At 44.9% G+C, this 14,823-nt stretch overlaps 1 protein-coding gene across 5 annotated transcripts in view; it reads left to right on the top strand.

The window, feature by feature from the left end:
- Positions 1 to 14,378, top strand: part of RSPH10B (radial spoke head 10 homolog B) — a 40,271-nt gene extending 25,893 nt beyond the window's left edge. For 3 of the 5 annotated variants that reach the window (XM_032603928.1, XM_032603927.1, XM_032603929.1), the window contains 6 exons: positions 4,973 to 5,080; positions 6,049 to 6,192; positions 7,587 to 7,712; positions 9,108 to 9,207; positions 12,289 to 12,487; positions 13,963 to 14,378. In XM_032603928.1, coding sequence (XP_032459819.1) covers positions 4,973 to 5,080; positions 6,049 to 6,192; positions 7,587 to 7,712; positions 9,108 to 9,207; positions 12,289 to 12,487; positions 13,963 to 14,137 — 852 coding nt within the window. In that variant the 3' untranslated portion in view covers positions 14,138 to 14,378. Of the gene's footprint in view, positions 1 to 4,972; positions 5,081 to 6,048; positions 6,193 to 6,519; positions 7,713 to 9,107; positions 9,208 to 12,288; positions 12,488 to 13,962 lie in introns of those variants that run through there. The other 2 variants (XR_004345630.1, XM_032603930.1) reach the window with 2 other exon arrangements.
- Positions 14,379 to 14,823: the final 445 nt, after the last annotated feature.

Raw genomic sequence — 14,823 nt, 5'->3', positions numbered from 1 at the left:
CTAGCTAAAATAGTTTATAATACTCTATCCTCTGTATCTCTTTTCTCTCTTTTCTCTTTGTGAGAAAGCACAGTCATTTTGAGATTCATCCACGTTGTTGCGTGTATAAATAGTTCGTTCTTTGTTCCTGCTGAATAGCATTCCATTTGACGGATACGGTGGTGACTTGTCTATGCATCCATCTATCAATGGACATTTGGGTTGTTTATAGTTTGTGGCTGTAGAATAAATATAGTATGAACCACTGTGGACAGGTTTTGGTTTCTATGGGATAAATGCCCCAGGCGGTAATTATTGAGTTATATGGTGAGTATTTGTCTCAAAGACTGCCAAACTATTTTTCAGAGTGGCTGGATCATCTTATAGTCCCACCAGCAGTATTTGCCAGTATCTGTCTTTCAGTTGGTGTATTTAGAACGTGTATGTTTAATATAATTGGTTTGTTAGGTGTAAGTTTGCCATTTAATTTTTGATTTTTGTTTGTTCTGTTTTCTTTTTCCTGCCTTCCTGTAGGTTAAACATTTTTTAGAATTTCATTTAGATCGATCTAATAGTGTTGTTTTGAGTATCTATCTATAAATATATTTAGACCTATCACAGTCTAATGGTGTCATCATTTGACCAATTCGAGTGAAGTACAGAAACCCTTACTTCCCTTTACATCTTTTTACCCCCTACCATTTATAATTGATATTTCCTCTGCCTACCTTTAGAACCACATCAGATATTATAATTTTTGCTTTAACTGCCAAATATAATTTATAAAACTCAAGAGGAAAAGGAAAGTATATTGTACCGACCCATATTTTTGCTTACAATATTTGTTCTTCCTTCCTGAAGTTCCTGGATTCCTTATCCTTTCCTTTCTCTTTAGAGAATTTTCTCCAGCCATCCTTTTCAGGTAGGTCTGCTAGCAACCAGTTCTTAGTTTGCCTTCATCTGAGAATGTCTGAATTCCCCTTCAGTCCTGAAGGATGTTTCCTCTGGCAAGAGGATTCTGAGTTGAAAGTCCTCTTTCAGCACTTGGAAAATGCTGTGCCACTTCCTTCTGGCTCCTGTGCTTTCTGATGAGAAATCTGCCATCATGTGAACTTTTTCCATGATAGGAAGGTGTCGTTTCACTATCACTTTCAAGACTCTTGTCTTTGTCTTTAGTTTTCAGAAGTTTGACTTGTGTCTTGATGTGAATTTCTTTGGGTTTATCTTATGTGGGATTCAACTCAAATTCTTAGATCTGTAGGTTTGTGTTTCTATCAAGTTTAAGAAGTTTTCAGCCCTTATTTATTCATGTACTTTTTCAACCCACCTTTCTTTTTCCTTTCCTTCTGTGACTCTGATAACATGAATGTTAGATCTTTTATTATAGGCCCATGGGTCCCTGAGTCTGTTTTTTTTTTCCAGTCTATTTTCTCTCTGTTGTTCAGGTTGGATAATTTCTATTATTCCATTTTCAGGTTCACTGATTCTTTCTCCTATCCCTTTCTTTATGCTTTTGAGCCCATCTGTTGAGCTTTTAATTTAATTATTATAGTTTTTGGTTCTAAAACTTCCATTTAGTGCTTCATTTCTTCCATTCATTTGCTGAGACTTTCTTTTTTCCCCCATTTGTTTCAAGCCTGTTTGTAATGGCTCATTTAAGCATTTTATTTAAAATCTTTGTCACTTAACTCTGTGTCCTCTGTCATCTTGGTGTTGGCATATGTTGATTCTTTGTTCCTTCAGTTTGATATCTTCCTGGCTATTGGCACCATGAGTCAGTGATTTCCCACTGAAACCTGAACATTTGAGTATGTTATGTTATGAGACTCTGATTTAAAACCTTCTGTTTTTGCTGGTTTCTGATGAAGTCCAATTATCTATTTTTTTCTTTTCTCACTTGTGCCTTTGGTGTTAAGTCTACGAATCCACTGTCACACACCACTGTAAAGCAATTATACTCCAATAAAGATGTAAAAAAAAAAAAAGAATCCATTGTCAATCCAAGATCATGAAGACTAACCTCTATGTTGTCTTCTGAGTTTTCTCTCTCACTTTTAGGTCATTTTGAATTAGTTTTTCTACAGTATATGGTCTGAGGTAGGGGGTCCCACAGTTCTTGTGTGTGTGGATCCCCAGCTGTCCCAGCACCATTTGTTGAGTAGACTGTTTTTCCCTCTATTGACTGGTTTTGGCATTCTAGTCAAAAACCAGTTGGCCATAGATGTGTGGCTTACTTCTGGATTCTCAGTTGTATCTCATTTATCTGTATGTTTATCCTCTTACCAGTTGGCCATAGATGTGTGGCTTACTTCTGGGTTCTCAGTTGTATCTCATTTATCTGTATGTTTATCCTCTTACCAGTTGGCCATAGATGTGTGGCTTTACTTCTGGGTTCTCAGTTGTATCTCATTTATCTGTATGTTTATCCTCTTACCAGTTGGCCATAGATGTGTGGCTTTACTTCTGGGTTCTCAGTTGTATCTCATTTATCTGTATGTTTATCCTCCTACCAGTGCCACACTGTCTTGATTACTGTTGCTTCTCAGTCATTTTGATATAATTTCTTTTCCTCGTGAAATATTTTACAATCTACTTTTATCCTTGTTCTGAAATTTCACAGTGATGCAGCTTTGGTATTTGTCTTTTTTTTTTTTTTTTTTTTTTGCAGTACGCAGGCCTCTCACTGTTGTGGCCTCTCCCGTTGCGGAGCACAGGCTCCGGACACGCAGGCTCAGCGGCCATGGCTCACGGGCCCAGCCGCTCCGCGGCACGTGGGATCTTCCGGGACCGGGGCACGAACCCGCGTCCCCTGCATCGGCAGGCGGACTCTCAACCACTGCGCCACCAGGGAAGCCCCTGGTGTTTGTCTTTTTACGTTTATTTCGTGAGCTTTATTTAACACTGGAAGCCTGTGCCCCTCAGTCCTGCAAAATGCTCTGGAATTACTTGTTCAGATTTCCTGCCTTCCATTTTCTCCATCCTTTTTGAGGAACATGGGTGTCAAACCTCCTGGACCAATTTAATTTTTTTTTTTTTTTTTTTTTTTTTGCGGTACGCGGGCCTCTCACTGCTGTGGCCTCCCCCGTTGCGGAGCACAGGCTCCGGACGCGCAGGCTCCGGACGCACAGGCTCAGCGGCCATGGCTCACGGGCCCAGCCGCTCTGCGGCATGTGGGATCTTCCCGGACCGGGGCATGAACCCGTGTCCCCTGCATCGGCAGGCAGACTCTCAACCACTGCGCCACCAGGGAAGCCCCCCAATTTAATTTTATTTTAGTCTTTTCTCTCTGACCATCCATATCTTTGTTATTTTTTGTTCTCCTTTAGGAGAGATTTCCTGCATTATCTTTCCCCTTCTACTTGAGTTTCTGCTATTAAGTTTCTAATCCTTTGACCCTTTTTTAAGCATTTTGCTTGTTTTTAAAACATGGATGCAATCTCTCTTATTCCACTGAAGAAATGAATTGGGGGTGGGGGAGCTAAATGGAATTTTTTTTTTCTCGGCTTTTTACATTGCCTCTGTTCCTTCCAAGTCCAGATCTCCCTCCCCCACCTCTGTTGGTTTTGTTCTCTGGCTTTTATATTAAGGCTTTCCCCATAGCATGTGTGGTGAAACTTGGCTGTCCACTCATAGATAGGACTGTGACACTCTAAGGCTGACTGGGGGCTTCCCTGGTGGCACAGTGGTTAAGAATCCACCTGCCAATGCAGGGGACACGGGTTCGAACCCTGGTCCGGGAAGATCCCACATGCCGCGGAGCAAACTAAGCCTGTGTGCCACAACTACTGAGCCTGCGCTCTAGAGCCCGTGAGCCACAACTACCGAGCCCATGTGCCACAACTACTGAAGCCCGCGTGCCTAGAGCCTGTGCTCCGCAACAAGAGAAGCCACCACAATGAGAGGCCCACGCACCGCAACAAGGAGTAGCCCCTGCTCGCTGCAGCCAGAGAAAAGCCCAAGCATAGCAACAAAGACCCAACGCAGCCAAAAATAAAAAAATAAATAAAATAAAATAAATAAAGGCTGATTGGAAGTTCATGTGGATGAGCGGCACTTGTCAAAGATTAGGTTTCACTGTGGAGTAACCAAGCCAGGAAACTGCCCCACCTCTCCCCTTTCTCCTCCCCAGCCCACAGTTTTGTCTTTTGTCTTTTTGGCTGTGGCGCGTGGCATGTGGGATCTTAGTTCCCTGACCAGGGAGCGAACCCAAACCCCTTGTATTGGAAGTGTGGAGTCTTAACCACTGGACTGCCAGGGAAGACCCTCCACCAGCCTGTGGTTGACAGAGCTTTTCTCTTGGATGTTCGATTTTCCAGGGGAGGATTTCTCCTAACTCCTGCCTGGGGGATATGAACCTGGTTTTCATAGTTCTTAGAACAGAGTGGAGGGAAGGGTCGGTGTGAAGGGAGGGCCCTACCAATGTGCACTTTCCCCTAATTCTTGTTTTCAGCAGGACTGTGACTTTAGGGGAGCCAAATGCACTGTGGTTCAGTATCTCCAGCGAGTCAACCTTCTGTTTTCAGTCTAGATGTGGAAAGGGTCTTCACCTAGACTTTCTGGGAGTCTTCCTGTGTTCAGCCTTACCTGTAGCATGGCTTTCAGAGCTGACTCCTTCCTGAGTTGCAACTGGACTCGACTTGCCTCTTGCCTCCCTGAGCTCTCAGCTCCTTGTTCTGCTAAGCCCATTAGTCCAGCGCTTTCCCACCAGTAGAGCTGTGTTGATATCTCACATCTGGGTCATCCACTCTCCCGTTCTCTGTCCTATGTTTATGCCTCTAAAAAAATCTTTACTGTTGTCTTAGAGGGATTAGGGAAGGAGTAGAGAGGTAAATACCAATGTTAATCCAGAATGCTTTTCAAAATTACCAGTTTTTAAGATACTTATTTCTAGACCATCTCCTTAAAGTGCTGTATTGGTATAAACTAACTTTAAAAATATATAGCTGTTTGTAATTATCAGCCATTATGATTTGATTGGTTGTTTCTTTTATAGAGATTTAAAATGATAAATAAAGAATTAACAGCGAGCAAATTTGTGGAGGTCATAGCAGAAGATAATCCTTTCATGCATGATGGAATTGACAGCAACTTTAAACTTGAGGTTTGTAAACAGGTGTCACGAACGGTACAGATCCAACTCAGGCTGTTTGCTCTACCTGGGACACCAAGATTGGATTGGCACCAAAGGTGCCAGCACGGCCACCTCTCTGGGTCCACGTCTGACACTGTGTCACACCTGCCGCTTAGCTGTTCCCTGAATACGCCCATCACACCCCTACCTCAGGACATTTGTACTTGCTAACCTCCGCCCCTGCCAACTGTTTTTGGCTTATATAACACATACCTTGCCTGAAGGCTGACAGTCAGAAATCAAGGTGTTGCTGGAATTGGATCCTTCTGAGGGCTGTGGGGAAGGATCTGCTCCAGGCCTCTCTCCTTGGCTTGTAGAGGTTGTCTGCTCCCCATGTCTCTTCACATTGTCTCCTATGTTTCTGTCTGTGGGTCCAAATTTCCCTCTTCTTGTAAGGACAGCCGCCACATTGAACTAGGGCCCACCCTAACGGCCTCACTTTAGCTCGATTATCTGTAAATCTGAGCATACTGGGGGACAGGACTCCAACTCCTTTTTGGGAGGCACAGTTCAAACCGTAACAGTCTTCCCTTTGCAACGCCCCTCCCCATTCATATCCTCCTTATGTACAAACTATGTTCACCCTATCCCAGCATCTCCAGAGGGCTTAGCCATTCAGCACCAACTCTTAACAGGTGCCACTTCTCTAGTTGTCCAAGAAAAAAAGAAATACTTCTGAAAGTGACTGTCCTCAATTAGCTAATATAAAATAAAATGTTTCCGGCAAATAGAAAAATGACTTACAAGCTAAGGAGAGAATGTACATCCTCACAGATCTTTTAAATGCTGTAGTTTTTATTGCAAACTGCTGTGCGCCCATGACGCCTGAGTGTTGAACAAGGTGGTACTTTCTGGAGAACAAACACCCAGAAGAACTGCTGGTCCACCTCGAGGTGTGTCAGGATGAATAAGACCCCTGATATTTTCTTCTATTTCAGCTGGTTTTCCTGGAATTCTTTGAAGCTCTGTTAAGCTTCGCACTCATCTCTGTTACTAACCAATCGACTAAATTCTATTTAAATTTTCCAAATGATGACTCGTCTGGAAACAAAGCTGGAATCACTTATACAAAGATAAATCAGGTAACAAATAATATCTTAGAATTTACAGAGTAAGGAATGGGTTTTATTCTGGAATGGTTAAACCATCATCAAGACTATCTTGGGCTTTTGTAACCCTTCAGGAAATAACTTATTTAAGACTTCTTTTCACATTCTGAAAGGAGTGTATTGTTTTTTTTCTACATTAGGGAAAATGTATTTTCTGGTCATGACCTATGATAGTGGAGATACGTAATGAGTGTCAGAGGGCCTACCGACACCCTCAGGGGTGTGGGGCTCCCCTGGCTGGACCACCAGGCCTACGGCATCTGAGGTGGTTTTTATGAAACGTTTCATCCCATGATCTAGCGTTTACAAGAGTGGATCACTCGTCACAGAGCACAGATGCCAAGGAACAGCTCCCGAGCGTGTGCAGGATGCTGGGCGCGTCCCAGAGGACAGGACCTGCTCATGGGGCTGGACACTGGGCTTCACGCCAAAGCCTTGGGGGAGCAGGGACAGCGTGGGCCGTTGACCGAAAGATCTAGCCACTGGGTCAGATGGAGCGGCGGTTTCAGGGTAGTGGGCTGGAAGGGTTTCTGATCGTTGAGTCCTTCATTCGGAGCCACAAGGGAGAGTGTTGGGGGCCAGCGGAAACCCCAGCTGGGAAACTCGCCAGAGCTGCTCACTCAGAGAGACCTCTCACTGTTGGTCATCTAAGGAGCACCTGACCACGAGTCCCAGGATGTGCCTTGGACCCTCGTGCAGGTTCAACTTCAGTAGTGCCCAGTCCACCCGATCAGCAGATACGCCCCCTCCAGGTCATCCGAGAGCCTGGCCACAGGCTGGGGCTGGGTCATGTCTACCTTAAACTCACGCATGCCTGCGTGGATGGCAGCACATGGACTCCAGTAACCACACACGGACACGCTGGCCTCGGGGACAGCCTCAGAAACCATCCGATCAAGTTCACGTCTGGTTTCCAATCTGGCACCGCACATCCATCAAGATAAACAAGTCCTATTATAACGATACAACGGGGAATGAGCCAGCAGTGAAATAACTCATAACACATGCCAACAGCATGGGTGCATTAATTATGCTGGGTGAAAGAAGCCACACAGAAAAGGATGCATACCGCTGTGATTCCAATGACGTAGAATTCTAGAAATGCCAAGTGATCTGTAGTGACAGAAAACAGGTAAGTAGTTGCCCGAGGATGAGGGAAGAGGGCTTCCTGGGGCACAGGAAACCTGGGGTGATGGATACGTCCACTCTCTGAGGTGACGGTTTCACAGGTGTAGACACATCGAAACTCACCGTCATAGTGCGCCTTATGTGCAGGTCATTGTAAATCAATTATACCACGTTAAAATCACGTACACGTGTGTCTCCACGGAAACCAGAAATCCTCTTATGTGTTTGTCGTTGATCAGAACACCCGGAACAGGAGTCCAAGTGCTCTAAGAAGCCAGGCATCTGAGGTGCAGGACAGCAGCACTAAGTCGTCTTCAAGCAAGTTAGGAGTCTTGCTTGACACGAGCAAGATAAGGCAATCAGAGGTTTGTATTCACAGCTACCCATGAAAACAGTGCCGCGGCCATGGTATCTACTGCTGCACCTGCTATGTGGTGAGGGCTCTTCCGGTGCCAGGGTTCTGGCGGGAACAGAAAGCCCGTCCTCTCGTGGGCATCACATTCCGGGGGAGAGAGGGACGTGGTGACACGTGAAGAACAGGAAGAGTGAACACCCTCGGGGTGCTTACCAGGTGCTACGCACTTCCCAGGGGTCCGCTCATTTAATGCCCAGACGACCTGTAGGTGCTTCATCGGCTCCAAGGGGGAACTGAGGCACAGAGAGGTCGAGTAACCTGCCCACTGTCACAGAACTGGTAAGCAGTGGAGCTGGGGGTTTGCACGCAGGCAGTTCGACTCCAGGATTTACACCCGTTACCGCAGTGCTATACTTCTTTACACTTGGGAGGGATCAGTGATGCGGTGGAAAGCGAGGCAGGCGGTGGAGACTGAGAGACAGGGTTGGGTGGGAAGGGAAGGTCTTCGGATGAAGCCACACTTGAGCGCAGCTGCGGGGAGACTGTCCTGTGCGGGGGCCTTGAGGCGGGAGCACCTCTGGGGTGTTGGAAGGGGTGTAGCAGCAGGTGTAGCCACGTCGGCGTGGCCCAGAAGATGCACTGAGTGAGGCAGTGCCCGGCCGGGAGGGGGCCCTGGGCAAGGGGGGTCAGTAGGCTTACGATGGCTTTGCTGTTGACAAACCTGTAAGGAAGCTCTTGGAATTATCCGCATGTATTTTGAAGGCTGTGGAGTTTGAGAGGGAAAGAGAAGGCAAAGATGATTCTAAGGTTTTTTTTGGCCTGAACGACTGGAAGAACAGAGCTGCCATTTATCATGAAGGGGAGGACTGGGGTTTGAGGGGGAGATGAGTTTTGGGGGTGAAATTAAAGGGTTGGGTTTGGGCATGTCAGACTTAAGGTGCCTGATGAGACATCCACGTGGTGACAGCAAGTGGCAGCTGGAGACAAAGTCTGGAGTTCAAGGGTGAGATCTACTGGAGATAAAAATGTAGGCGTAAACAGCATGTATTGATATATGGTTACATATATATATATATATATATATATATATATAGTAATTAAAGCCACTAAGAGATGGATTAATACTTTCCCAACAGGCCCAGGGAGTATTTTCTAGTCCTTGGTTTCCTGGGGGAAGCCTTCCAGCAGATACAATAGCTCTGTTATTCATTTCCTTAACAGGACGAATATACAGGTTAAAAAGTCAAATTTTAGGCAGATTAGAAATAGTCAAATTAGCATAAGGATAATGGCCTCATTAATACTTTTCTAATTATTTATAATGTAGAAAACTAGTTTTAGTCCATAATGATGCAGAAGTTATGTTTTGCTTTATGATTTTTCTTTTCTTTTTTTTTTTTTAAAGAAAAAGCCCAAGATCAAGAAGTCTCCAAGTGATGGAGAAACTTCCAAAATGAACTTTAAATCTCCAGGAAAGGAGCGAACCTTTCTTTTATCTCAAAATGGTGAGTATTTTAATAATAGAACTTTGGTATTAGCAAACTGTTGCTTATAAATGATTTAACATTTATAAAAATGTACAACCATCTTTTAAAATATAATTAGGCTGGGACAGCTGCTCCCAACTCTGCCCCCTGGCTTGACAGAGTTCCCTTTCAAGGCATTGATCTAACCCTTTTCTTTCCCCAGTTTTACTGAGATATAATTGACATACAGTGCTGTGTAAATTTAAGGTGTACAACATAATGACTTGACTTACATGTATTGTGACATGATGGCTACAATACGTTTAGTTAACATCTATCATCTCATAAATACACACAAAAACAGTTCTTGTGATGAGAACACTTAGGGTTTATTCTCTTAACAACTTCCACATACATCACTCAGCAGTGTTAGCTACAGCCATTGTGTTGTACGTTACATCCCTGGTACTTATGTACCTTATAACTGGAAGCTTGTACCTTTGACCACCTTCCTCCAGTGTCCCCTATCTCCCTCCTCTGGTAACCACATATCTGATCTCTTTTTATATGTTTGTATTTTTAAAAAATAGATTCTACTTATAAGTGAGATCATACAGTATTTGTATGTCTCTGTCTGACTTACCTCACTTAGCGTAATGCCCTCAAGGTCCATCCATGGTGTTGTAAATGGCAGGCTCTCCTCCTTTTCATGGCTGAGTGCTACTCCACTGTGTACACATACCTCTTCTTTACCCATTCATCTGCTGAGGGGCACCTAGGCCGTCTCCCGTCTTGGCTGTTGTAAATGGTGCCACTGTGAGAGTGATGGTGCAGCTGTCTCTTCGACATATTGTCTTCATTTCCTTTGGATGTATTCCCAGAAGTGGAATTGCTGGATCATAGGGTAGTTCTTTTTTTATTTTTTGAGGAAACCCATACTGTTTTCCATACTGGTTGTACCAATTTACAATCCCACCAAAACCGTACAAAGGTCCTGTTTTCCCACATCCTTGACAGCATCTCTCTTCTTTTTGAAGCAAGCCATTCTAGCAGGTGTGAGTTGGTGTGTTTTTTTTTTTTGGCTTTGTCTCGTGGCTTGTGGGATTTTAGTTCCCTAACCAGGGATTGAACCTGGGCCCTCAGCACTGAGAGCGCAAAGTCCTAACCTCTGGACCTCCAGGGAATTCCCTCTCATTGTTTTTTTGTTTCTAACATCTTTATTGGAGTATAATTGCTTTGCAATGGTGTGTTAGTTTCTGCTTTCTAACAAAGCTATACATACATCCCCGTATCTCCTCCCTCTTGCATCTCCCTCCCACCCTCCCTATCCCACCCCTCTAGATGGTCACAAAGCACTGAGCTGATCTCCCTGTGCTATGCGGCTGCTTCCCACCAGCTATCTGTTTCATATTTGGTAGTGTATATAAGTCCATCTCACTGTGGTTTTGATTTGCATTTCCCTGATGATCAGTGATGCTGAGCACCTTTTCACGTACCTTGCTTTCCCAAGGTCAGTGCTAAAGCTGGAATTTGTGGTCCTTCCGTTGCCCACAGATTTGGGCCAGCTTTCTGTGTGTGCTCACTAGTCACCTGCCAGAGCTCACCCTCACCACCACAGGTAGCTGGCCACGGGGGGTTGGTGTGTGTGGGTGAGGTGCCTGGAGCCCGGGGGGTGCCTGTGGGCCACCTGGTGCCACTGACTTACTTTCTCCATGGATTTGCCTTTTCTGGACATTTCCTAGAAATGGAGTCATTCTTTTGCGTCTGCTTCTTTCACTTGTAATTATTTTGGGATTCGTTCATGTTGTAGCACATATTAGTGTTTTGTTCCTTTGTGTTGCTGAGCAGTATTCCACTGTGTGGATACACCACATTTTATCTACTCATCAGTTGATGGACGGTTGGGTGGTTTCCATTTTTGGCTATCAGGAGTAATGCTGCTATGAACACTGATGTGCAAGTCTTTATGGGTATGTTTTCATTTCTCTTAGTCCTTGTAAAACCTGGCACTGGCGGGACTTCCCTGGTGGTCCAGTGGGTAAGGCTCCGTGCTCCCAATGCAGGGGCCCCGGGTTGGATTCCTGGTCAGGGAACTAGATCCCACATGCGTGCCGCAACTAAGAGTCCGTGTGCTGCAACGAAGACCCAGAGCAGCCAAAATAAATAAACAAACATTAAAAAAAAAAAATCTGGCACCAGCATCAAGGTTCTCTGCATTAGTCTTCCACTCTTGGGCCCGTCACAGTAGCTCCTGGGATGGAGGGTAGATTGGTCACAGAATGCTATGTTTACAGAGTACCTGTGCCCATACTCCTCTCCCATCACTGCCATCAAACAGCAGATCAGCCCAAGCTATAGACACAGTCAAAAAACAATTGCTCTCTTGAAAGTTCCCCAGTCTTATTGATATTACAGAACTATCCAAAGCATTGTCTTCCTGGAATCAACTATATGAAACACATTCCAAAGTGTGTATCTGCTGGCCTTAGTAGATGTGAAGCAACTCCTTACCAAGTCAATAATTTTACCTACCTTCTTATTCAGAGTTAAAATCCTTCTTAAAAATTTCTTGGAGTTCCCTAGAGGTCCAGTGGTTAGGACTCTTGTGCTTTCACTGCTGAGGGCGCGGATTTGATCCCTGGTGGGGGAACTAAGATCCTGCAAGCTGTGTGGCACGGCCAAACAAACAAAACAAATAAAATAAAATGAAATTTTCTTAGTGAAAACTGCCTTTAAAGACAGTGTATGCAAAAGCCAAGAGTTTTTTTTTTCTTTCTCTGAAACATGGGAATCTTGTAAATTTTCTAAGATTTTAATTTTAGAAAACCAAAATATTTAAGCTATTTAGGAAAAAAATAGCAGGTACCAGGAGACTTGAAGGACGTGTTGACAATCATGGCTGTGGTCAGCTGATGCCAGCCTTGTTCCAGGTGATTCTGTAGCATTTTGCAGTTACCTTAATCCTCACAAGCCCACGAGGAGCACAGTGTCACCCACCTTATGGGGGGATGAGGACACTCAGCCCAGCACAGGAAGTGACAGAACTGGGGAACTGGAACACAGACCCCAGAGTTATTGCAAGACTGTATTAATGCTCATTTTAATCAAACTTTCTTCCAGAGGAAAAAGAAAAATCCAAGGATGAACAAAAGGAAAAATTCAATACATGGATCAGTAACATGTACATCTTTTTTGTGAACACTCTCTTCCAAGCACATAAACACGAAGAAACCCTCAAGGAGAAAGTAAAGGAAAACAGGCTACATAATGAAGCGATGGCCCTTCAGAGGAAGGTGGAGAATGAGGAGCTGGAGGCGAGGTAACTCAGTGAACCTCTCGGCTCCCTCCCGCCCGCCCGCCCGGCTCTTGGGCATCTTTCTTTCCTGTCCTCTGTAGCCACCAGAAGCTTCAGTACCAAATACTTTCATTGAAAGTCTACCACCTCTGGGCTTCCCTGGTGGTGCAGTGGTTAAGAATCCACCTGCCAATGCAGGGGATACGGGTTCAAGCCCTGGTCCGGGAAGATCCCACATGCCACGGAGCAACTAAGCCCGCGCGCCACAACTACTGAGCCTGCACTCTAGAGCCCACGAGGCACAACTACTGAGCCCGCGAGCCACAACTACTGAGCCTGTGTGCCACAACTACTGAAGCCTGCACGCCTAGAGCCCATGCTCCGCAACAAGAGAAGCCACTGCAATGAGAGGCCTGCACACCACAATGAAGAGTAGCCCCTGCTTGCTGCAATTAGAGAAAGCCCGCATGCAGCAACGAATACCCAATGCAGCCAAAAAAAAAAATGAATAAAATAATCTAAAAGTATATATTAAAAAAAAAGTCTCCGCCTTCCGAAGGGCGGCACGTCCTCATGTGCAGCTGGGAACCCGTAGCCACCAGTTCTGTCCTGGTTGTCTAAGGCATCCCTAGGCATCCACGAGGAGGCAGCGTGACGTAGATCCAGACTGCCCAGGTTCACATCCCAGCCCCATCACTTATATCACCTGGGTGACCTTGGTGAGGTCTGTCCCTGTGTGCCTGTTTCTGCATCTTTAAGGTGGAGGTGATACCTTGTAGGACTGTTGTGAGGAGTGAGCGAGCTAGTGTTTGTGAAGCATCGAGAACAATGCTTGGTGCGTGGTGAGCACCTAGCAAAGGCCGCACACTTACCTTTCTAGAACCACTGTCCAGGCTTAGTTCCATGCAGACAGGTCAGTCCCAAGTGCAAATGTCTGATCTCTGTAAAGGGCATCTCAAGCCCATTGGTCTGTGGAAGAGAGCATTAGACTTAAGGAAAACGGCTACAACAGTATTTTATTTTTTTACAACAGTATTTTAAAAGGCTACTTACTAGCTAAGTTGCTTCAGAGACAAGTGTGTCACAAGTCACCTTAGATGTGTGAAAACTTTGTCTTAAACTAGCTATTGCACCACTTTTTATTTCAGGCAGTGACGACAGTTTAGTTCTGTTCACAGAAACTGTTGAGATCCAGGTATGGACTACTTTACACCACATACAACATAAAAACCGGTTTTGAAATTTCAAAGACAAAAAAAGATATCGGGCTTCCTTGGTGGCGCAGTGGCTGAGAGTCCGCCTGCTGATGCAGGGGACACGGGTTCGTACCCCGGTCTGGGAAGATCCCACATGCCGCGGAGCGGCTGGGCCCGTGAGCCATGGCCGCTGAGCCTGCGCGTCCGGAGCCTGTGGTCCACAACGGGAGAGGCCACAACAGTGAGAGGCCCGCGTACTGCGAAAAAAAAAAAAGATACTTTCTTGTGTTTGCTTCTTGTTAGGCTGAAAAGCTTGAGAGAGGAAGAGACCAAAAGGCAAGACTATGAGGTCGCCATCACTGTGATCAAGGAACCAGTGGATGCCACATCCTTGAATTTCATGCCAAGCCTCCTGAAAGACGACACAGTGGTGTCCCAGTCCAGCAAATCCATTGCAAATAAGAAAAAGAAAAAGTAGACATCACTGGGTTTGTAAATGAGCCATGAGAACAAGCAGGTGTGAAGGGAATTTAGAACCAAAGCCTGTAACAAATTTCCTACCCAATAAAATTACTTGTGCTTTACTTCTTGTCTAAGTGTTTCTTGAAATACCACTACCCGGGCCCACTGGGTTTTGGGTTTCTAATATGGTTGGATCACTGAAATGCCTGCGTTTTGACAACTGAGCTGAATGAAAATACACAGATGTGGGTATTGAATAAGTGTGTATTCATTGTTTTTTTTTTTTAAATCCAAGTATAAAACTGATGATTAAATTTAGAATCTGATAAAACCAGTGGGGAGTGAAGTTGTTTAAACGTTTCTTTAGGCCTTCCTCCCCTGAGCCTGGCACACCTCCTTTGCCCCTTGTAACCACCCTGTGCCCACATCCTACCTGTCCTTCACATGCTGCCTCTTACATGGCCTCTTCCCTGGTCCTTTCCCATCCATTCCCACAGCGTCGCAAACAGCACTGCATGGACAAAAGGCCGAACAATGTAGGATAAAGAGCCAGGTGTGCAGTCAGCAGTTAAGTGAGTACTTTAAGTCTGTTAGGAAAGTGTTACAGCTAATAGTTGTGTTAAATATAAGAGTAACCACCAAAAGCATAAAAATACAATCTAAAGCTTCCAAACTAGCAAAAAGGAAGGATACTATCATCTG

The sequence above is a fragment of the Phocoena sinus genome, chromosome 15, assembly GCF_008692025.1.
Source record: "Phocoena sinus isolate mPhoSin1 chromosome 15, mPhoSin1.pri, whole genome shotgun sequence".
Classification (NCBI taxonomy): domain Eukaryota; kingdom Metazoa; phylum Chordata; class Mammalia; order Artiodactyla; family Phocoenidae; genus Phocoena; species Phocoena sinus.
This window is presented reverse-complemented; position numbering and strand designations above follow the sequence as displayed.